Consider the following 25,177-nt stretch of genomic DNA (forward strand, 5'->3'; position numbering starts at 1 on the left):
ATGGTTGATTCAGTTAAGTTGGACTAGACTGTAATACAAACCGTTCAGTTTGTCAACAATCAAACTGAAATGAGAGAAAGACTGAGTGTGAGACTTTGATATTAGAGAAAATGATGATTGATAAAGTTTACCTTTATGTACAGAATCTGAATATCGCAGAATATTTTATAAAATTGCAATAATATCGTATCGTGGGATGTGTGGTGATTCCCACCTCTAGCAGCTGTAGCTCAGGAGGTGCAGCAGGTGTTCAACTGATTTGGAAAGTGGGCCGACTCGTTCCCTTGGTCCACATGTCTGTTTTTTGGCCAAATGCAAAATCCTCAAGCTGTATTTGTGTGATCAACATGATTTTTATTTATTTTTACAAAAAGCACTACATGTACCCGTCCATTTAATCGCACTGCAGTCACATTCTGAGGTAAAAGCCACCCTTATTCTTCATGGGGGGGAAAATGTCCCAAAATGCCGTGTGTGCTCGCACTCTGGGACTTTTGTGGCCCAGTGCAGCAGAGCACGCTGGCGTCGGAAACAGGAACTGGGGGATTTGCCTTGGGGATGACTGACTGTGTGGGAGCGGTAACGCGGCAGGTTTGCAGGGTTTCCTGTCGAACAATAGAGCACTAAATTGAATTAATCTGAATGGCCGGCGTGGGCAGAGGAAAGGGAAGGCGTAAAGCTCTAAATGAGATTTTGCCCCTTCTCTCCCCCTCACCCAACATCCCTCCTCCACCGCTGCACCCTCTCCTCTCCCAGCATGCACTCCTGTCCCCAATGCCAAGAGGTGATTAGAGACACAGAGAGATAATTAGAGGTGGGATGGCTCTCCGTGTGCATGTGTCATACGCCGGTGCTCCCGAGGGATCTGGGACGCGTGGCTGCTGCTTTTCTATGAGAGATGTTATCTGTGGTTGCTTCACTATGCTAGCTGCTACCATTACCACTAATGTGACAACGTGTTGCTTGTGTGGTGTACCTGCACTTTCCATTGTGAAGGACCGCATGATGAGCTACACAATCTGCTAATATGCCCATGGACACAGTTTCAGTTCCATCGTCCCAAAGAATTGAATGGATTTTGGTTTGTGGTGCTAAAGGGCGCACAAACCCCAACCTGCCGAAATCTCAGTTAAAGTAAAACCATATTAATATTATAACTATTATGGTAACTGATAGCTGTTCATTTCCCCCCCATGTTCTCAGGGAAGAGGATAAAGACATCTTTGACTACTGCAGAGACAATAACATCGAATACATCACCAACGCCATCACCTGCCAGAACGTGGACGTCAATATACGGGATGACGAGGTATCTGCAAAGCTCAGTCACACTCCACTGGTTGCATGATTGACTTGACAAAGTGTAGTTTTCATACATAATACAGCAGGACAGACCTACAGTAGCAAATTAAAATCAGAGTCAGGAAGAACTTCATTGTATGGCTAACATGTCTGTTGAATCTGTAACAGCTGCATGGCTCTGACCTCTTGTGTGGGAGGGGAAGGTAAAGGCGATCAGACCCGTATCATGAAAAATACAGGTCACTGGGGGAACAGCTCATGCAGCTCACGCAGCCGTCGTTACATAATGGTTTCAGTGATCTGTGGCCACACGCGGGAATCGCTGCTCTGACTGAAATGCGTAAATTGTATGAGCGGCTATTAGCATCAGGAGGTGTTTTCTGGATTGACCCTGAACTCCATTCATCTGTCCTTGATTGGTTCGCATCCAGGCCAAATGGCTCACTCCCAGCCTCTTTCATCACAGCCGCTATTCAGATAAACAGTCGGCTGGTGAGTTCACAGTCAAAGGCCAGATGGCTGAAGGACCTCGGTGAGAATGCTTTGTGTCCCCAGCCATTGTTGGCCTCTTAGCTGTAATTCAGCTTGCTGGACAGCAGAGGGCAGTAGTGAAGTTTTCATTTGCATCTGTGGCTCAGACAGAAAGGCTGTCTTCCCAGCACTCACTGTTTGGGACGGTGATCAAATACCCACCTGTGTTACACATTTCTAGTAGCAACCAACAAATAAAAGCTCTGCCTTAGAGCTCAGACTCTAAGGCAGAGAAATTTAAAAATGCATTCGAACGTGTGAGGCGAGCTCATCCTGTCAGATTTTTTTCCCCTCGCAGCTGTTGGGATGTGAATGTTCCCCCTTTCTGATAAAATTCAGTGAAAATTTATTACTAGATAGAAAAATGCCCCCCTAGTTTTTATTTATGTAACACGTTCAGATCATAGTTGAACCAAACCAACTGACAACTATTTACGGTTTGGATGAATAAATGGCGATGACCCAAACAGATCACATGTGTTTGTGCTTCAGATCGATCCAGAATATCTGTAGATGTAGAGCAGACTACACTAAGAATGGCTTCGAATATAATAAAAAAGCTCCATATTTAAAAGCTGCATCTGTGAACGTATTACAGTCGCGTTTATATAAAATAGGAAGACTTTTTTCATCCAGCCGTATTTATCTAAATTACAGTTGAGTCTGAGTCAGCGTGTCGGGAACTTTTTATGTGGCAACGGTGAGCTGAGAATGTAATTTATAGTTAGATTTTCACCACGTTAAGAGGTAGTGTTAAATTTGGAGATACTTGTAGTGTGAGCATGCTTCAGAGCATGTTTGGGTGGACAAAAGCTCAACAAATAACCAGCGTACAGCATATTTGTCTTCTAGGAAACACTAAAGGCTCCTTCACAATCTCTGCAGCTGAATCTCAATATCTTGTGTAGCTCTGTTAGCTGCTGGGGTAAATGTTTGGATACTGTGGTTCGTGTACTCAAATATGCAATAGGTGTTTATTGGGACTAAGTGTATAAAAGAGGATGAGATGGAGGACTTAAGCAAATATATGCATGTTTTTTGTCTCTCTGCTTCCTTTGCTAATGTCTTTAAATGTTTTGCAGAGGTGCACTTACAGTCTCCACAAAAGTTTTCACTTTGACCTATCAGAGCAGAGCGCCAGCACAAATGCGGGTTACCTTCTTCAATAGTGAGATATTAGCCATGATCAAAGGTCTCGCTTTGAGGTTTCTGGGGAAAAAGTAATGAAATTTAAAATTGTTTTGTTTTTTTGTTGATGGTAATTTTGACTTCAAACATTTTTGGCCACAATTTAACTCAAATATTCATATTGTGATTATGACAGAACTTAAATATCCAGTGTTGCCATGATGATCTGCACAAATACTCTTGTGGCGATTTCACATCCAGTTTGGAACAAATATTGTGTGCATTTAAAGTCCTTCAGTCTTCACAGCACGGTTCTTGATTAGAATAAGTGACAAACTGCATCTGAACTCTGGAGTTGCAGAGTTTGTGTGATGTCCCACTGGAGCCTGCACACTTTGGTCTTCAGTGAAAATGTGGGCAACAGTCAGCAGAAGCACACCTGAGAGTGGGAGAGAGAGGCCACCTTATTGGTATTCCAGCCCAGCTTACAAGTTTCCATTTTAACATGCAGCCGTGGTGATCAATATAATTTAAGCAACAGAATTGGACTTGGAGAGTTAGCTTTACCTAATTGGCCTCACTGAAAAATGAGGTTGTGTGTTTTTATTAGAGCAGGATGTTGGACCTAAGGAGAGGATGGAGCATGAGTGTGAGAAAGGGAGGGAGAGAAGGGAGGCTACTCATGTTTTGTGCACAGCGTCGCATCAATCAACCTTTGCAGCATTCTGCAATTTGCCTTGAAGTCTTTGGACTTTGCTTCAACCGCGTACAAGTTTGGCCTCATACAAACACTTGTATGCTCATCACTTTATAGTCGGCTCATTATGGACCAATCCAAAGGCTCTGATTTCTGAATGGGCATTCATAACCTGTTGTAAAGCTTGATTGGCTTATTTTCCTTCTTTGAGGTAGAGAAGGAGGAGAGGTGACGAGGTGTCTTTGTATCAAGCCTGGTTGATTTGGTTTAAACCAGACATGACACAGAGCGTCACGCTAGTTTAAACACATCTTGGCTTTGGAAATTTGGTCATCCCTGCATGTCTTTGATGTCATCGTACACCAATTATTTCTTGTTTTTGCAGGGCCGGGCTCTCCTGCACTGGGCCTGTGACAGAGGCCACAAGGAGATGGTGTCTTTATTACTACAGCTCAAAGCAGAAATCAACATTCAGGTGAGTTTTCCTTCTTTATATATTCTAAAGAAAGTGTTTTGATAGTGAAAATCTCCTTCAAAGTCAAAAGCTGCCTAAACATCACCACAGTTACTATGTGATGTGACTATAGTCTTCATGCCATCATCATCATCATCACAGGAGTCGTTTTAACATTAGAAATGAAACCTGAGTTATTGACAATAATAAAGCTTGGTTAGCAAACAGCTCTGCAGAAACTGCAGGATGACCTCAGATCGAATGCATTTCTATGTCGACTTGTACACAACATGTGGTCATCATGTAGAGAATCTGACATTATGTGGGATGAGGCTACTCGTTTATACGTGGACAAGTAAACTAAAAGAAAATGGTGACATCTCCTGCATCCCCACTCCCCGCTTTCTTTTTCCCTCCATCCTTTTCAGAAGGTCACCTTTAATTCACTTTGTGCCACAGACAAATCCCTCAGGGTTTTAGCAGACTGAGTTAGCTGGTAGCTAGCCTAGTGTTTAGGCTCCCTGAGGTTTAGTAGCATCCAGGAGGCTTTAGCTTCGGTAAGCTGGCTCAGCTGCACATCGGAGAAATTACTCCCGTTCCCCTGCACGGCGGCATGACACAGTGCAGCGCAACAGCCCGCGCTGAGGTTTTAACTGTAAGGACGAATCAATTGGAAGTAATCAGGCAAATTGTTTTACGTTGCACAACCCACATAATCAGGACATTTCACAAATGACTTTCTCTTTTGTGGTCATGCGTGGCTCTTTTGTTTCGAATGCTCGCAGGGAGGTGGTAGATTTGTGTCAAATGGCTCATAAAAGACTTAACAGCAGGATAACTGCAAAACACTTCACTGATGATTTACTGCATATCAGGATAATGACAGAGGAGGATTGCTGCATAGATGGACGCTTGTCTTTGTTGTTTTTTGTAAATAAAACACTCATGCATCCATCTTTAAAATAAGACGCTTCAGACGTCAAAATGGGGAAACCTCAATCTCTGCCCAGGTCGTCCTGATGGATCGGCTAAATTTGGGCACACTGAATTTATTTCATGTTTTATTTGTTTCCTTCTTCCTCCTGAATCAAACAGAATGACTCAAAGTGATCACATTCAGTCTTTAAAATCGACTTTGTGGAAACATGGGTATAGAAACAAACTCATATTTCAGAGGCAGGATGTTGTATCTCGGCACAATCGCAAACTCGCCTGAATTCATGTATTCAGGCCACCGGGAATGTTCCACCTGCTCGTCTCTCAGGTGTTGCAGCACGTCCGACAGTCTGTGCAGGAGGCTGAATATTAAGAAACTGGACCTCAGTGTCAGAGCTGCTGGAAGCAAATTTACGAGGTGGCAAAGAGGTGGCTCGGAGAAAAATATAGTCCGCTAAATCATGCCACTGTGTTGCAATGCCAAATTATCTCACTTTGTGAAGCTTAGAGAATAATATACCTCTCATTAGAACATGCTGGAACATCCTTTTGTTAGTCGTTTGTGGGGTTTACTCAGGAGGGGAGAAAGTGAGGGAATTATGGTAATATGAAAAATGTAACAAGTAGTTTTAATGGTTACTTTTTTCTTTGTTTTGGGTGTTTTTAATACAAAAGAAATGTGAGGTTGTTCACGAGGGCCAATGGAGGCATGTTTGGGTTGTTTGTAGCCTATTAGTGCGCCCAGTAATCTTTCTCGACCTCTACCAACTGCCGAGCAACCAGTAAATAAAGATCAAACATGATTTATGCTTAATTTGTTGATTAAAAAAGGGGAGGGGGGCTCGGAGTTAAAAACAAAAGTATTATCATTTGCTTGGCAGAAGAGGGAAAATCGTTTGAAATTAATCAACTGATTGTTTTAGTGAATTGTTCCCAAACCCTGGTAACCTGCATTAAGGGCTCGTTTGATAGTTAATCCAGGATCAAGGCAGGGAGGGGCCACAATAGGTAGCTGTGTGTGTTTGAATACACAGATGTGCCACCTGCTAGCTGTAGATCAGGCTCTGGTTATGGTGCAGTAAACCTGCTGCTCCTCCTCCACAGCATCCCTCGACTAACACACCCAGAGCAAGCGAGACGAATGCATTTTAATAGGAGAAATTAAGACTTTAATATAAATACTAAGGTGGTAATTAAGTATTTAGCAAATCGCAGTTTAGGGCTTTCATTACATCCCAACAGTGGGATAAATTGATCCAAACAGGAGAAAATTTATTGTAAATTTGTTTAACCTCTAAAGTCTTTCATGGCAGCATTTTTAATTTCTCTTTGCGTTTGGGCTGATTGGGACCTGATGGATGCAAAAACAACCATGAAGAATCCGAGTAAATCTGTGCGTTTAATTTTTGTTTCTGAGGAAAAATGAGATCCACATATGAGGACGTTCGCTTTAAATTTCGACAGAACGGTGGCAGCATGACGTCCTAAGTGGATATCAGGCCCTTGTAGAGCAAAATTTAGTATTTTGTTCTAAACAACCCAAAATGTGACGTCCACATGTGGACGCCAGGTCCTAGGAGGTTAAATATAATTAGTATTACAAATACCTGAATTATGCTTTGATAAAAACTGGAATTACTTAAAGAACATATTACCAATCTAGAAAGCTAGTGGCGAGTCTGCTGACTTAACCCTTTGTGGATTAGTTGTTCAGAGACGTCCCGCCCGGTGCATTGGTCTCTAAATGTAAAATAAATAAATAAAAAGCAAACGTAGCCATGAGTTCTGGGATTGCAGGTCCCTCTTTTGGTCAACCAAAGTCTGCTCAAAGGAGATCAGTCAAAGAACTCGTGAACACCAGAAAGTCTCCATAGTCAACAGTATTGTCTCTTACTAAAATATTTTATTTCATTTGCAGATTTGATTGTATGCCAACGGATTTGACTTTCTTACTTCATGGGGAGAAAGGGAAAAATGGTCCTACGTGATCTTGGTTCTAAAATTGATACTTGCCAGTTGTAGGTGTTAAAATGGTCTCTTTTGATGAAATTCATAACGCACTTTGCTAAATAAAAGACAGCAAAGTTCTTCTACAGCTGCTGCGTATGAATACACGTTTAAATACAAGCGTTGTCAAAATAAATCTTCAGAGGGAAACTCTGAGCACAGGCTGGTCTAACATTTCAGTCAGCTCGACTTGTTTGTATTTTAGAAAGTTCAACAGAAATCATCAGTAACCGTTCAGTGTTTTACCACAACACTGATCTCTCAATAATATTACCTCATTGATTCAGTTTTAATCTGAAAAAAATCAAAGCAAGACAAACAAGTTTCAGATATTCAGTTACATTGTTCCCAATCAAGGCTTTGGTAATTTTTCTTTTTGTTCACCTTGAAGTTTAGGAATTTGTCCCACACGGCCCCACATGTGGTCATTCGCTGTCCAGATGCTGTAATCTCAAACCCACGGCTAAGCCTCATTGCCCACACACAGACAACTTTTGCTTTTCAGGTGGAAATCCCAAACACGTTAATCTTCCCAGCAACCCTTTGGGTTGCTACGGAAACGCATTTATAAAAAGGGTGTACTCAGTCGTGGAGGAGGAGTTAAGAAGGTACGGCTTAGGTCCAGACTAGCAGGAACGGTCGGGGTAGACTTTCACAATGTCGGCCTTAGACTGGGATTACTAAGAGCGCAGGTGACACAGGGAGGATTAGTTTAACAAAGAGGACAGACAGGTGACATGCAGGTGAACCCAACAGGCCCTCAATGCACTACAGGAAGTGAGCATTAAGTTTAGGTGATGGGAGGAAAAATGCAGCCAAAGTTTTAAGCACCATGACTGCATCTCGCATTCTTTCACTTGCTTTTTGCCCGTCCCTCGCCTCATCACTCTCCCCTCCCACCCAGCCAATGCCACCATCCCCTTCACTCCATCCCTCTCTGCCTCCGCCTCTACTTTATATTAAAACAACATGATCCATGAGGCAGCGAGGGCGACTCGCAGCACCGCTAATTCTAATTAAACCAGCGTGGTAGCGTGGCCACGGCAGGGCCCAAGCACTCCCAGTCTATCAGTCTATCAGATAGAAATTCATAACTTAATTGAGGTCAGAGCCTTGAGCCAGCAGAACAAAAGTCTTCAGCCAGGACCAGCGAGATCAATAGTAATAAATATCTGACTGCGTGGCCTACAATTGGTGGCTGGAGTGCACACAAGTCGCGTGCACGCAGCCTGCACGTGGGACCTGCAGACGTCTCATGTGAGAGAAGTTTGGCCTTTGAGACGTTTTATTTTATTTACCCTTTTTTAACTTTTTATATTCCAAGAACTGGGCAGAGCACGCCGCTCGTGAAAAACTGGAAAGGGCACGCTTTGGCTTCAAGTCTGTATCGCTGATTTGTAATGACACGGTCTCTCCAAGGATGCATTGATTTGATATTGTAGTGAGTGGAGTGGGTGGACTTAAACTGAGGTGGATGTTGATTTATTTATTGAGGCCAAACAGTGAATTTGTCTCCATGAGACACCTCGACTTTGCCGAATGTCTGCGTAGATCAGGAAAGAGCTGCAAATAATCTTTGAAGATTTTCCACATTAGCACTTTGTGCATTTGTTCTAATCTAAAGCTATTAGCATGTAGACATTAGCACACCACACTACGCTGCTCATCTGTCAGTTCATAAATGCCCCAACTGGGAAAAACCAAATGTTGAGTTATGTCATGCATCTTTAAGCCAGTGTAATCTTAACTAATCCACACACCCAGCTTTAATAAGCCTGTCTTAACATACAGGTGAAGGGCCCTGATGCAGATGATATTCGGGTCCATTATAGCCTGTAGCCAAATATTCACTCATGCTTCGGAGATCCTCAGTTATGACAGTAACCTAAAGCTTTGTCAAAATGATAATGCAAGGAAAATGTGTCAGTTATTTATTTATACACACCCACGCACGATGCCAAATGTTGGCGCTGCGTTGGAGTAAATCCACAGGTCGAAGGCTTCAAAACTAGTTGCAGCTGATGTGTTCGTTACGAGATTATTTCAGTTATTTCTTTTCTCCCTGTACCTCCCAAAACCTACTGCATTTATCACTCATCTTTTAGTGTTCATAATTTTTCCTTCATAAATTCTCTAACATAATTTTCCGAAGCCGTCCAGTTGCCTGGATTTGAGTCTCTGCCCGGTCCCTGATCTGAACGCTTTGCAGGTTACGTAAAATGCATTCGCTCTTTAAATTCAAAGTCTTACTTTAGAGGAGGGGGACCCCAGAACATCGGCCTTTTATACTTTATTCTAATAAGTTTATAGGAGTAGTGACAAAGATCTACAAAATCCAGGAAACAGTCGTTTTGCTTCTTGGTTTAATAATCCCGACTTGCTGTGGATGTGCTGCATGTTTAATTAATTTAAAAATATAAAAGGTTAAAATGGAGCATAAATAAAAATTACAGAGCTTACTGAGAAGTGCATGACTGCCTTTTCTTCACAATAGAGATATTTTTGGTTTGTGCCAATTCCCTGCTGCACAAATCAAGCGGCACATCTGAAAAATTAATTTGAATCAAACCGAACAATCTTTGTGCACATTTTTCACTAAAGCACATTAAACCTGCATCAATATTAAATCTCCCGCTGAATTAGCAAAAACATAAACCTCCTTATGGATCTGGAGTCCTCTGCTGTGGTGTCGGCCGCTCGTGTGATCAAAGCGGCAAATGCGCTCGCACACACCACGGCGGGCTGATTGAAATTCTACGGCGGAGGTATTATTACACGTTCGCGTCCCTCCCCTTTCCCAGCACTGCCTCCTATAACTAATGGCTCAGTCAGCCCAGTCATAACAAATATCCAGCAATATTTGTCATAATTGTGTGCGCGCGTGTGCATGCGTTTCTGTGCATATAATTGTGCAACCTCTCCTCCAGAATGTATAGGATAATTAAGAAAATGCACCAAGGTGGGAAAGGTATGGAGGGGAAATCAATCGACTGAAAATGGATAACACAATCAGGTGAAGGCAGAAAGTGGGCAGAGTAAACAAAGATGTGAGATGGACACTAGTGAGGTCTGATGATGTGATGCAACGCTGACCTGTTGGAGGGTTCGCCATACTGCCAATATTTGTCTTTACATTACTGAGTGTTTTTGGCAAAGTCGCAGTTCAGTCAGCACGATTGCTCGAGGGCACGACTATAAAGTATTTCCAGTGTAGCAGAACTTCCAAGTGTTTGTTGCTGGATAAGACAAAATGGAAATGCTTAGTTTTTATTACTATACAAGAGCCAATGAAGAGTAGTAAGGAAAAAGCAAGAAGGTAGATTTAAGACAGAATGAGAGTAAATCTGTTTGGGTTGCAGCACAATGATGGTGTGTTTAGACTGGATGCACTGAACTTGACCTTAACGGGACACCAGCACTCAGGTTTATCAGATCTGTTAAAGACTTCCACTTTTGCCGTGCTTCTCGGCTGGAAAAGGGTGGTCCCCAACCAATCACAGCAGATGGCCCCGCCCCTCCCTGAGCCTGGTTCTGCCGGAGGTTTCTTCCTGTTAAAAGGGAGTTTTTCCTTCCCACTGTCGCCAAAGTGCTGCTCATAGGGGGTCATATGATTGTTGGGTTTTTCTCTGTATCTATGAAGCGCCTTGAGGCGACTTTTGTTGTGATTTGGCGCTATATAAATAAAATTGAATTGCCAACTCCGGGTCAGGGACAAGTTGTTGCCCCAAGTGGAGGAGTTAAAATATCTCGGGATCTTTTTTCCAAAAGTCTGATGGGGCAGACTGGGGCTGTACTGGTCAGCTGTAGTGAAGAAAGCGGAGTGTAAAAGCAGAGCAGACTTTACTGGTCTGTCTACATCCCTACACTCGCCTGTGGCCTCTCTTAGAGAGAGGGCGGAGAGTCTGAGTAGGACTAGTTGGCGAGGTGTTCCAGGCTCATAACACAGGGAGGACTCGAGGTAAACTCGGGACACACTCTGTCCTGGGAACGCCTCTGCGGTTTCCCCTTCCCGAATGAGCTGGGGGAGGTGGCTGGGGAAAGGAAGGTCTGGGCTGCTTAGGCTGCTGCCCCCCCAACCTGACCCTGGATGAGTGAATGCATTACTGCTTCCCTATAGACCTGATTATGAAGATATAATTATGACTCTGGGATGTTACTCAAGTGTTGTCTTTTTGTGCATAAAGTAAATCCACGATGTCCTTTTCCCATAATTAACTAAACTCGTGTTAGCATGTTAGCCATTTTCAAGCCAGCCTGAGTCGCAGCACGGCTCTGTAAAGGATACAGGGCATCGTTCCCCGTCACACAGCACTTGTCATCTTAGCAGTCACGCAGTAACCTGGTGTTATAGGATACATCTTTGGTAGTTGCTGCACATTAGCCGGACTCGATGAAATCAAAGCTGTTGCAGTGCGCTGATAAAAAGAGCCTATCAGACACCGACACAGTTATGAATCTATAATACGAGCACTCAGAAAAGAGCCAGCTGCTTGACAGTAATGGTCGAGCCTAAAGAGCCATTCCAGCAGGTAACGGTCCTCTTTGCCATCATCAGCTGTTGTTTCTTTCTTATTGGCCACTCACTGGGCCTTGCCTACACTCAACTATTTGATTTCCATCGTTCTTAACCGTCCACATAAATTGTCAGGAGCATTAAAGCTGTCCTCGACTGTTGCAGACAGAGGGGGAGAGGAGAGTGAGGGAGTGAGAGCTGGATACAGACAGCGAGGGGAGGGGATGGGGTGAGGAGAGAGAATAAACAAAGTAAGTGTTTTGCCTTCCATCAGTCTCCTGCAGTACTCAGCTTTATGAGTCCCTCACTCCAAACGCCAGGCCAGAGCCCCCACTGCTTGCCCATTGATTTTCATATTACACTCTTTTATGTATTTATTTATTTCATATATTTCTTTTTAAACATCATCGATGAGCCGCAGGAGGGCCTCTGGCGATGTTAATTCTCAGCCTCAACCCCATCTTCCTTCTCTGATGGCTTTAATGGAGGCTAAGGTGTCCCATGGGAACAAGCAAGCTTTGCGACATAAGAGGGGCGTGTGGAGGGGAAGACGTGGACGAAGAGATGGAGATTTGGTGAAACTGCCTTTCTCTGTAGCAGAGAGGAAGGAAAATGACTGTTAAAGTTCTTTAATGCTGAAGCTGCACATAGATCTACAGACACACTGAAACCCTCTTTAACTCGTTTAATATCTACGGTCCCTTTATGTCTTTAGGTTTAGCTGCTTGGTGTGATAGCACATGTAGAAGTGACAGAGATGGGGAAACCCAGGAAGCTGAAGGACGCTCGCAGAAGGTGTGAAGGGCAGGGAGTTTGGTGTTGGGGCTAATTTGACCGTGGGCGGCGGTGCTCACACACTGAATGGCAAGGTTACCTCTCCCAGCTCAGAGAGGAGACCCAGATTCAATTAAGGCTGGGCCTGGTCTGCAGATCCTTTTAACTGGGGGCCTTCCCAGTGCACATGTCAGGAAAAACGTCCACAGAAGCATCAGCAGCAAACAAAAGCAGCCACACAGTCTTCAGCTTCACTTAATTTATGGATATTTTAATGTGAGGTGAAGACACCAAAACATTTAAGGGATTGAGTGATGCTCATCTTTATATTGCTAGTTTTAGTTTCTAGTTTCTGCTGTTCGTCTGTTTTTGTTGCTCATTATTCGTCACAAATCTGTTAAATTTCATGTGGATAGAACACAAACTGGTGATAAATCAAAGTATAAATATTAGGGGTGGGGGAAAAATGGATACTGTGTAGCATGGTGATATTTTGTTTGCTAATAATGTATGGATACAGGGACAGCAGAAATCGATATTTTGTTACAAAAAGGTTTTTGTGCTCTGACTTCAGAGCATGTTGATCCTTTTTCTGAGCAAGAATCCTGACATTCCTTCACTGTCCAAATGTGTTTAATAAACATGACAGTTTACTTATTTTAATTTAAGACATGTTTTATTTTAATTAAGTTTAAAACTTTTTTTATTTAATGTAAAATTATATTTTGTTTTAATTTACTTTCAAATTCTTCAGTTGCTGAAGGGGCTGCATAGTTTTCATAAACTGCATAGTTCAGAATAGCTATAATTGTACCAGATGGTTGATTCAGTTAAGTTGGACTAGACTGTAATACAAACCGTTCAGTTTGTCAACAATCAAACTGAAATGAGAGAAAGACTGAGTGTGAGACTTTGATATTAGATAAAATGAATATTGATAAAGTTTACCTTTATGTACAGAATCTGAATATCGCAAAATATTTTAAAAAAGTGCAATAATATCGTATCGTGGGATGTGTGGTGATTCCCACCTCTAATAAATATCAGCATGCGTATATTCAGCTGTTAATCTGCGTAACTGTGTACTGCACAAAGTTTGGAGCAGACTACTTATCAGAGGTTTTGCACATCAATCCCTTTATTGTGTAAAGAATCAGTGTCTTTGAATAGATTTGGCTTGAAGCGTAGAAGCGATTCAGTGCCCACTGAGTGCTGATTGCATATGTGTTTTGGTAAATGGCTTTCTGCTGGTTGATATGATTTATATATTGTGCATTTAAGTTGTCCAACAAGTCCAAGGTTTAGGTGGCACAGTAGCTGCTCTGGTCTTAGATGGACCCACTGAATGAGGATCAGCTTCTCGGTCTGGGCTCTTCTTCTGATTGATGGCACCTGCTCATCATAATGCTATCTGCTGGAATCTGCATACCAATGATCCCAGCCGCCTATCGATTCACCCCTCATCTACCCCACACACACCCTGGAGACCAATACACACACACACACCCACGCGCACACATTCATCCACTCCATCTCCCTCCCCAACCACTGTCATTATAAAAGTCAGCAGCTGCTGCTGCATGCATTGATCATAAATCATAATTGCTTCTTCATTTTTCCCCACTTGTTTAATGTTGCTGTCAGGGACAGTAGGGGGAGAAAAGGAGGAGGCGGAGAAACGGAGGAAGAAAAGCCCAAAGAAAGTTTACTGAGACGCAGAAAAATGAGATTAGAAGAGAGAGCTGAAGGAGAAATGGTCTCCAATCTCTCCGCTGGCATATCGAGTCCTCTGGCCTTTAAAAGAGCAGCAGCCTGACGTGTCCGCATTGGCTCAAGAATTTAAGCTGTTTCCACTTCAGAGACGTTTTCCCTTTAAAATCAACTCTGCTCACATTAATGAGGGTTTATGCAAGTGACCAAAGGCATTGTGTGCTAATAATATGCATCAGTATTTTAGAGATGCTGTTTTATTTGTTTTTTAAATATAAGATAAATGGCGCAGGGACTCGGCAGTTCCACCTCAGACATGTCCATGTCCCCTCCTCTTAATCCTGGAGTGAAGTTTAGCTTTGGTTGAATGTTTTGCAGCATCCATTGAAGAAAACGAGTTAAACTGTTTGACCATCTCCTTCTCCTCTGCAGATAAACGGAGCTACAGACTTTTATTTGTTCCCTTTTTGGCTTTGCATTGTTTTGACAATCGTGTGCTGATATTTTTAGGAGTGGCTGGTACTTTATGATAGACATGAAAGAATAAAATGTATCTACATCTTCTTCTTTCCCCACTTTTGAGCACTTTTGGAATAGTTAGACTATTTCTGATCTTTTTAAAAGTATGACTACATGCTGCATCTCTTTCCTTAATTCACTCCTCCTCTCATCAATCTTGCTTCACATCATTTGTGTGTTAGAAATGATAGATTGGTGTGACTTAAATTCACCAAAATTGCAAGTGTACTGATGGATCAATCCCTATCCATGCTGCTCCTAAACGTATTGCTCCACCCCATTAGGGTGATGCACTACAGCGCTGGATCTCTCCTGCTGCCATTGTGCAAGCAGCTGCTTTATCGAGCACTCTGCTGACATACAGCCCAGCGTTTCTGCATCGCAAGGGGAAACTTTGGATGACATGTAAAAGCAGAGGTTTGGTGCAACATGCCTTCATAATGGGATGGGAACTCGGGTGCACGAGTGAGGTGGGAGGGGGGGCGCGCTAGCTGCAGGTATTGTGGTGGGGGGGGGGAAGGAGTGTCTCTTCCTGGCTGCTTCCAAAGCAAATGGAAGACAATCCAATTTCCTGTGATTCCATCAAGCCTCCGTCCTGGATCCGGGAGCATTAGGGAACGCTGAGAGGACAGGCCGCTGACCCCCTCACACGAACATGCAAGAGGCATGTAGGCTGCACACGTGCGCCGGCGTGCTCATCTGTGCATCGTTAGGTTTGTTGGTCTGTTTTATCAGTCACATATTCTCACTTGCGAGCGCACACGCGTCCTTTTATGCTGCTGAACAACAAACTGCAGATTAGCGCTGGAGGCAGATTAGAGCTTAAAGCCGTTACACTTTAATTATAACTGCATTTCTGTGCGTCGTGGTCTTTCACTCGGCCCTGGCTGTAAACATCTGCCGCTCTCCCACTGTGCTCAGTCTTTGTTTGTCTGTGTTGTGAACTAAAGGGGAAAATTGGTTGCAGCATTTTCTTATTTAAGATGAAAACGTGACCCTCTTGCTGTCAGATGCATGTGCGCATATATAAACGCAGCTATTTTGCTACAGGTCTGCCTGCTCTTCTCCAGGCTGACACGTTTTCTGCAGTACATCACAGGTTGTGATTTGACTCGCAGTCAGACAGCATTGTTGTCTTGGGTTAACCGCTGCACGCTTTCCACGCTGGTGGCGATTTGCATCTGTTCTCTGTGATCCACCCAGAGGGAATAGAAAGCTCTAATCCAATCAGCAGGTCCCTGAAGTGCTGCCCCTGAGAGATGGAGAGAAACACAACAATAGGATCACTCTGCACTGGTTTCAGCAGGAGAAGGCAGACAGGAAAGGGAAGGAAGGGGAATGAGGGATTGTAGAGGAGAGGGATTAAGTCTGAAGAAGAGACGAGAGGAACGAACGGGGGCGAGGATGATGGGTGAAGTAAGGAAATGAGGGAGGTGTGGCTTGGTGTAACAAAACAGGAAAGACTAATGAATAATTTTCCAATAGTTTGGAACTTTTGTGACATGTGAGCTACAAGAGCCTTAATTTGAATCTTATTTGAAATGATTCCACTTGGTTCAACTGCTGCTCTTGTTCTGAGGCAACAGTTTGATCATTTGTTACCACTGAGGTGCAAATGCAGGCTGGAGCAGTGACTTTAAAAACTGAATCTCCTGGTGATGGTGCCTGTCAGAATTGTCTTTTATATCTACAGACACACAAGGACGCATTTTCCACATCGCCGTCCTCAGTCTAACACTTCATACAAGATGTCATATCGCTGCCGCTGACCTTTGACCACAAGGATCATCTGTTCAAAGAGCGTACACTCGGATCACACAGATGTTGGTCACAAACTCGTGTATCAGATATGATGCACTTGATGTTATAGATTAAACACGGTCACTTACAGATGAGATGGATATAATTTATTTTATTTTATTTAAATGCATGTTTCTAGCTCATCTTTTAAAGGTTTATTTGGTTGAGGCTGAGTAACAAAGTAGCCATGAAAGGGTGAAATGTATGTAAATGTAGCCAAAGTCCAGTGTTAATAGAACTTGAGCTGTTAAAATCCATAATATGGATAAAGGTGCTGGGACGTCTACACTTATACCTGCAGGAGCTGCTTTGGTGTGGAAACGTGTCACAGAGCTCCTCGCAAATAGTTTTTGTGCAGCATTTGAGTTTTTGTTTGTGCACTTTGTGTCTGAGCTGCTGTCGTTCCTAAATGCAGTTAGTTGGTTGTGACATTTCGTACCTCCCAGATGTTCACAAACTAACTTGAAGCGAGCTCTTTAGAATAAACCGAATGTTTAAAGGCTGCGCGGTGAGGTGCTGCTTGTGTTTAAATACACCTGTGGCAAAATGACAGAACACCTAAACTCCAGTGTTAACGGATCCGGCCTGCGTCTTGTCCATATAGTTTGATTTAATGAGCTTTGACTTATTAATTAACACTTCAAACAAGCCACACAATAGTCTGCGAATTATAAAAATAAACGTGAGTGGAAATGTTCCCTTTCTTCCACTCAAACTCCATAAATCCAGTATTGATGCATCGTTTTCGTAATGGTCACATAAACATTACAGCTAATGTTGGAAACCTGCTGTCAGCTGAGACGCCCACTGAAAACCTCCAGATGAACAGAATCAACCTTTTGGTAATCGGTTTGGATTCAGGTTGATGCTGGATGGGCAGCTGTGATGAAGGGGGTGATGGCCCCCTTTCATCTGAGTTTTAGGTTTCAGGTTAACCAGAGCTGGAAACGACCTGCAAGCTGAAAGTTTAGATTTTTCAGGTCACATGTTTCTCAAATCAATATCTCATCGTCTTATAATTCCCCTTTGGTGCAGGCAAACAAACACAGCACCGTTTGTCCACAAAAATATTTAATTTGTATTCTATCAGGTGAGTTTCCCTCCTGAAGTTTGGACAAAGTGACAGCTCACAGCTTACTCACAGCGAATGTTGGCAGTATTTCTGTGTTAAGTGGACGTTGTTTGAATGTGCACTCAGTGAAGTCTTTTGTTTTTGCTGTGTCACAGGTCCTTTGAATTAAGCGCTTGTTTTTGTCTTTTTACAGGACGATGAAGGACAGACGGCGTTGCATTATGGTGAGAAAGCATCGTGAACACTTTCCTTGCTGTAAAGCTTTTTGTGCCTGTTTTTCAAATTGGCTCGTTCCACATTTATTCTGCACAGACATCATGTTGTCTGTGTGCACACTCTCACTTTATTTACAGCAGCTTGTTTTTTGTGCGCACGCCTCCTTTGACTATATTTTGTTTCACATTGATCATCTTTGAGTCCTCCCGCTCTATCCTTTCTATTCCTCACTTATTTTCTGCTGTTTTTCCACAAAGTTTGTCATTCCTTCCTTTTTGCTCCTGCATGTGTGTTTGTGTGTGTGGGTCTGTGTGTAATAATCACTAGACCTCCCAGAGGAAATCAGCAGTGGTCCTTAGACTCCCCTGACCCCCTCGTGCCCCAACACACATGTCCCTGAGGGGCGTTTCCCATGTCCTCTGAGCCCCTGTGTGCATGTGGCTGCACCATCTGTCCCTGTGCTTGGTGGCGTTGGAGTGGGCATGCTGGATTACCCACTGGAGATCCACACACACACCCGCACTCACCAGAAGAAGCCCTGAGGATGGGGCATAAAAAGATGACTAATAAACATAAGCGATGAACTCCAAGAGACAAATAGCAGAGAATGAAAATTCATTCCCACCTCTCTTTGCACAGGGCCACACTGGCTGGCAAGTGATTAATTGAGGGTTTACTGCTCACCATAAATTGTTCTCCTCCTCTACGGCTCCCCCGAGGGCCAGCCACTTTTTACAGCTCAAGGCCCAGGCGGGAGACGCGCCGCACGCGCACACACAAGGCTGGCTAAATAAAATACTGTTTGGAGTAACAAGAGGAGGGCTGCAAGTGTGGCTGGGGGGGGAACAGTCAAGCTTTGTTACTCGGTTTTAGCGGAAAGATTAGTGATTCTTGTGGCTTTGCACACCTCATACATTCATTCATAGCTGCAGCTTGAGCATGCACACAGGCTCGCTCTCACACTTGCGTGCATTCCGATGTAACATCGCATCCCGTGCGTGCACACTCCCACCGGCCACCTCTGAGCTGGAGGTTAAAAGGCCTCGCTGTCAATCACTGCGGCTGCTGACATCAGCGAACATGGCACAGCAGAGTCTGCTCTTTAAAAGCAGCGAGCGATAGACGCCGGGAGGGAGTGTCAGAGGGGCGAGGGGTAGATCGGGAATGAAGGAACCCTCTAACTGGGTTAAGAAAGTGCACGCTGCCCCCCGCCCCTCTCCACTCTACGCTGGGAGGGGAAAGACCCTTTTAGTGGGGTACAAATTGTCAATGGGGCAGAAATGAAGTGTTTGAAGGAAGCTCAGGTCCAGGCCAGTGTCAGTGCTGGGCCTGCAGATTAGCTTTTCATTAACTGCAGCACTTTACATACTGTATTACCCCACAGTGTGGATTCACTCTAACCTGCCACATCGTAACAGTGGTTCATTATTTCATTAACCATTTAAAACTAAATGAAACACAACCACATCAACTCTGTTTGGTTAAAACTCATTTATTAATAAAATATTGCTAAAGCTGCAGTCTCAGCGGTTCCAGTTGATACAAATGAAACTGTTTGCCTCCATGTTGTCAAAGTGTTTCGTTTATTCATCCATTCATACGAGGACTCGAGTTTCCGTAACGCCCGTCTTGACTAAACACATGTGAACCTCATGGGGGTAAAACTCCAGGATGCTCACACTGACGTGATAGATAATTGGTTTTCTATGCATTTGTTCTCGGGAGACGGAATATTAATTAAAAATATTGTACATTTCATGTTCTTTCGGTTTCTAATGTGACTGTTTTGTTTTTGTAGCTTCGGCGTGTGAATTTGTTGAAATTGTGGATCTGCTGCTGAAATCTGGAGCTGACCCGACTATCACAGACCAGGAAGGTTGTCTTCCCGAGGAGGTCACCGATTCCCGTGCGATCTCCCTTCTCCTGCGTGGGTACACTACTTCGAAAGGCTGAATCGGCCTTGCATCCCACCACCCTGTTATTCCAATCTCCTAGTCGCCTCCCTGCTCCCCTCTTTAGCCCAGCCTTCCCATAATCCCTCATTCATCCCTGCAGAGACTTCTTTTCCCCTTTCAGCCCTAACAGTCTGTAGACCTGGACTGCAGAAGGGTTTGTTTTCCATTTTATGTCTCTTTTTTTCCTCTCCCCCACCCAAATTGTTGAGGTGACTTTGATTTCATTGGTTTAGCTCTTGTTGAGCTACGGTTGTAAACATTAGTCATTCAATTTAATACACAAGGGCACTGCATGTATTTTCAGTCTTCTATATGCTGTATTGACTATCTGCACAGTAGGGTTGGGTGATATGACGGTTACTGTAAGACAGATTTATGAACTGATAAGGTATAGCTACAAGACTTTGACTGGAAATGGTGCGATTAAATGAGCTGGACAGCATATTGGCAATATATAAATGACATTGTGTGCATCTGTGTGTTAAAGCATCTGTATTTATCCAGCATCACCAGATCAAGCAAAAAGAGACATTCCCATTCACTTATCTATAAACGCTATAAGCTATCACAATATTTATCATCTTCATGGTGTAACGTCCAAATCCATCAGAATCCCACACATATCACCCACTCCTACTGCAACCAGCCAGGCCTTTTAATCAGTTTAGTCTGTTCTAGTGGTTTGTTCATGATTCTGTTAGGTACCAATGAATGCTTTCCACATGTTTCATTAAAGTGTTCTGCAAATCTGCGTCCTTGACTTCCTGTTATCTGTTCAAAAAGAAGCATAAGCACTGTTCTAGAGTTCCCCGTGTGAGCGATGTAACCCGATTCCACTCGGGCGTCTTTCTCCACGTACATGTTTGCATAAATGTGTGAGGCCGTGGCCCACACTGCTGACGAGCGACGTCCGCAGAGCTGCTCGTCTTGCCAATGGACCAATGAGCTTGTGCAATGGTGAGGCGTCTGCCTGCGCCTGCTTCACAGGTGTGGGAGCTTTCGGATTTTAGTGAAACCTGCACGTGATGATCACCTGATCCAGATTGTTCTCAGTCATGTTTGTTGTTTTATGCTCCTAGATTATATTTTTGGATAAATCTATTTCTGTAAATACAACATTGATGATCTGCTTGAATCCAAGGAGGACGCATTGCTGTGGTCAGTGATGGGGAGTAATGGAATACATGTACCGGCGTTACTCATATTTTGTATTTTAAATGCGTAACTGTCTTCCATTAGTTACCGTTTAAGGTGATATTCAGAATGTCTTCTCTATTTTTAGTAATTCCACGCTGGAGGAAACCCAAACAAAATGCGCATTAAGAGGCTCTAATGTCTGTCTCAATCTCTCGGAGCATAATGACGTGAAGAAATATTTTTAAAATTCTTATTCAAAAAATGATTTGATATGAAGGCAACAGGCAGAGTGTTACAGACATAGCCCTAAAGAATGTAGCCTGATGGGCAGTGTAGTCCGTGCTGCAGGGAGAATGGACTGCCATACACGTTATGTGTCTGTGAGCGAGGGAGGGAGAAAAAAGAAAAGTACGAGCTGTCATCGAGCAGAAACGGGAGCTGGAAGCATGTAAATATAATAATAACCACTGCAGCCAAGAAGAGAGCCTGACGAGCCCAGCTGTAAGTAAGCTATTAAGACTCGACTGTACACCGTGTTCGTGTTTTCCTCCGAAACAATAAGTTCTGTTGGAGCAGCCTTTCAACGCCTCTCTCTGTCTCTGCTAGCAAAGTTGACCCAGACAACAAAGTAAAGCTAGTTTTCAGCTACGAGCCCGACACGAACCCACCGTATTAGCCAGAGGTCCCTTTACTACGGTTCGGAGCCGCGGACCTGTTTTATATACGAATAGTTTTCTACACGAGATCACTGCAAAAAGTGCAGCCTTATCTAATGTCCACCTACTGTTACTCGTTTATATTAAGATTTAAACATCTAGTTCAGCGGTCCCCAACCCCCGGGCCTCGGACCGGTATCGGTCCGTGAGTCGTTTGGTACCGGGCCGCGAGAGTTGAGGCTCAGGTGTGAAATGTATGGTTTTCAGGGTTTTTATCAGTTTTCAGCGTTATTTTGTTATCGTTTTTATCGTTAACTCGGTTTTCCTGCGTCTTTTCACGTGTGTTATGAATAAATCTTCTTTTTTTCAGTACCGGTACTAGTTTTATTTTGTTGCATTTATCCGCGACACCTTAAAGGCCGGTCCGTAAAAATATTGTCGGGCATAAACCGGTCCGTGGCGCAAAAAAGGTTGGAGACCTCTGATCTAGTTGGTATTGGTATGGAGAGTAACCTTCAGTAATAGTAATAAATCACACAGCAATAGTTCATTCATGTAGTTGTAAAAAGCATTATAATGTATTAAGTAATCCAAAGTATTCTGAATATGTTACAAAATACATTTTGGGACATGTAATCTGTAGTGGAATACATTTTAAAAGTAACATCGTTTAAGGTAGAAGCAGGCCTCATTACAATAAACTTGATCAATAATCAAAAACAAATCTGGGGGGAAAGTTTGATATATTCATAATTACTAAGACGACATTTACTGGAGCTTAAACTTCAACACATGCACAAAGTATTTGTTCTTTTCTAACCTCCAACAACATGTTCGGTTCAATAGGTTTCAGTGGCCTGATGGACACAATTGTTTTAATCCAAACATTTAAACCACGCCCCCCACGTGACCAGCAGAGACTTGTAGTCCACAGAGCACAAACACAACATATTGCATATAGAGAGCAGCCTGTGCATGATTATGTCATATAAGGAGGAATCTGGATGTTCTCCAAAAATAACCAACACATGGTCGGAGTCCAAATCAGCTTTACTGGTCCTCAGCTCTATGACACACACACACACACACACACACACACACACACACACACACACACACACACACACACACACAGTGCAGCAGATGAGAATGCACTAAATCTGGATCCTGCTTCTTAACTACAGATTCATGAAGACGTCGTGCACGTTTTGGGGACAAAGCTTAATCCTTTACTCTCAAACAAGCTCCCCCCTCCCTCCTGCACTTAAAGACCAACTGTGCTGCACTGGAAATCTGCTCTAACACACAAGGCGTTAGATAACTGTCTCAACATGTCAGCCACTCGCAGATCTGTGACAGCTTTACATGGTCTGCTGAGGATCAGTAGTCATCGCTTAGGGGGGGACGCGGTTCAAATTCGATTTTTCGTCTTGACAGGTGTTGTTGTGCTGATGCAAGTGAGGTGTGCTGTACACGAGTCGAATTAAGATCCCTCCACATGATTTCGAAATCTGCATCCGTGTCTCGTTCAGCCCTGCTTTCACACGTCTCCGCGGGGAAGAGGCCTCAGTTTTTATTTCCTCTTCCACTTTTGTAGACTCCGGCCAAAGAATCTTCCTCAATGAAATTGTGTCCATGTCAGCTCATGAATTTTGAGGAGCAACCCTGCATAAGCTAAGACGGCGCTTTTTGAGTATTCAACGTGAGTCCGAGACACGATGCTCTACAATCCCACAAAGAGACAACCGCTGACCATCTCGTCGTTATGAATTCTGTCCACATCCAGCCATTAGGCTGTTGGTGTATCTCTAAAGCCTGTTTGGGTCTCGGCGTTGTCTCCCCGTTGCTTCCTAAACCCCGTTATACTTGCTTGAGGTAAGAGAGAATGACGGCAGTCGTGCTTCCCTCCCGGCTCGTCTGCGAGACTCTGACACTAAGCCCATTATGCTTCCATTATGGGGCTTCAATTTTCCTCTGAGCTTTTCACTTCTGACACGGCAGCTCCCTCCCTCCTCAAACCGCAGACTCATACCCCCCGAGGCCCAGTGCTGCACGGCCGCTCAGTTAGGAACTTCAGTACATCTTTAAAGCACCAGTACTTTGCCCTGATTCTTATTCAACGGCAGTTATTCAAAATTGCACTAAGATGCACAATATAACAACGTTACATGCAAGCAGGCGTCAACAACAAAACATACGAGACAAAACTAACTTTGCACATTTATACTGCAGTAATGTTTTAGGGCAACTTTAATTTGACAGCAAAGTAATTAACTCTTGTGAGATTCAGCGTCTTCCTCAAGAAGCTGACGTGTGGAGACGGCTGCAAAACTAGTGACTGAGTACAATTAGCCACATAGCAACACAGCAAACCATATCATTTGTAAAATGTTATTAAAAAAGACACTAACACCACATACACGACAGCAGTGTAGCCTTGCATGTACCTGAGGTGAGGCCTAGCATACAGTTAGTGACCGAGTTGGCACCCACCTGTCACGCCGGCCCAGACCCATCTTTAACTAATTTGGCGATCATGTGGAAAAATAAACTCCAAATGGATTCTCACAGGGAAAACAAATCCTTGCTATTCCTAACCAGTGTTGGTCAAGTTACTTGAAAAAAGTAATCAGTAACTAATTACCGATTACTTCCCCAAAACAGTAATCCCGTTACTTTACTGATTACTTATTTTCAAAAGTAATTAATTACTTAGTTACTTAGTTACTTTTTAAAAACACGATTTACAACCTGAATAGGTGATAAAGTGATAGATCTTTCAGCCCAATTCTACTTTTTCTGCATAATCATCATACAAAATGTAATCAAATGGAAAAGTCTCTTTTTAAAACTTGTTTTATTAGTTTTAATCTTTTAACTTTATGCATCAAGCAAACATTAAATTATCTGCAACATTCTCTGACTGGAAGAAATTAGTTTAACATTTAAACTTATTTTCTGCACATTCCAGCACATAAAATAATTTTTTTTGTGTGTTTACACTCAGTCTTTCAAATAGATGCAAGTAAAACACAGCAGAAAATAAATAAAGTCAAAGACTAGCGGTCCTGTTGCTCTATTTTCACCTGTAAAGCAGGAGTGGGGTAGGCGGAGGGTTACCCTGGTGCAGGTGTGCAGCGGTCAGTGGAAGAATCCGCGAGTTTCTCTGTGAGTTTCCCATTACGTCGTAGCTACTCGGTGCTTGTTTGGAAGTTTAGGGGTTTTTTCGCTGTAAAAAGAAGTTTTCTTCCCACGCACAACGGACACTAATGTTTTTGTCACTTTTTATGGAATCAAACTCAAAGTAAGGTCAGTACTTCCACGCTTTAAACGCTGCACGCTCATACTCTCTCTGCACTCGATATATGATCCATTGTTGATCTGCACACAGCTGTTGTCACCAACGTCGCACTCGCTTACGTCACTGTCATGAGACATTCTCGCAAAAACATCACGGTTTTAGTAACGCAGTAACGCAGCGTTCCTACGGGAAAGTAACGGTAATCTAATTACCGTTTTTGCAATAGTAATCCCTTACTTTACTCGTTACTTGAAAAAAGTAATCGGATTACAGTAACACGTTACAAGTAACGCGTTACTGCCCATCTCTGTTCCTAACTGTGGGGAACTACTGCACAGTCTTCAGAGGCAGATTCTGGGGTGATTTGGTAGTTTCAGGGTGAGCCAGCAGGTATTTATAACAAGCATGTGTAACCGGTGTGATTCTGCGTTGTGTCTGATAAAAAAGGTAAAAGAAAGAAAGGCCTCCA

General features: G+C 43.2%; 1 protein-coding gene across 1 annotated transcript in view; it reads left to right on the top strand.

Moving 5' to 3' along the window:
- The window catches only part of acbd6 (acyl-CoA binding domain containing 6), a 31,154-nt gene extending 10,789 nt beyond the window's left edge, over positions 1-20,365 (top strand). The window contains exons 5-8 of the mRNA XM_087836693.1: positions 1,204-1,309; positions 4,044-4,133; positions 17,637-17,667; positions 19,458-20,365. Coding sequence (XP_087692819.1) covers positions 1,204-1,309; positions 4,044-4,133; positions 17,637-17,667; positions 19,458-19,612 — 382 coding nt within the window. The 3' untranslated portion in view covers positions 19,613-20,365. The remainder of the gene's footprint in view (positions 1-1,203; positions 1,310-4,043; positions 4,134-17,636; positions 17,668-19,457) is intronic.
- Positions 20,366-25,177: the final 4,812 nt, after the last annotated feature.

This window comes from Neolamprologus brichardi, chromosome 23 (genome assembly GCF_056152115.1).
Source record: "Neolamprologus brichardi isolate AB-2024 chromosome 23, ASM5615211v1, whole genome shotgun sequence".
NCBI classification, from domain to species: Eukaryota; Metazoa; Chordata; class Actinopteri; order Cichliformes; family Cichlidae; genus Neolamprologus; species Neolamprologus brichardi.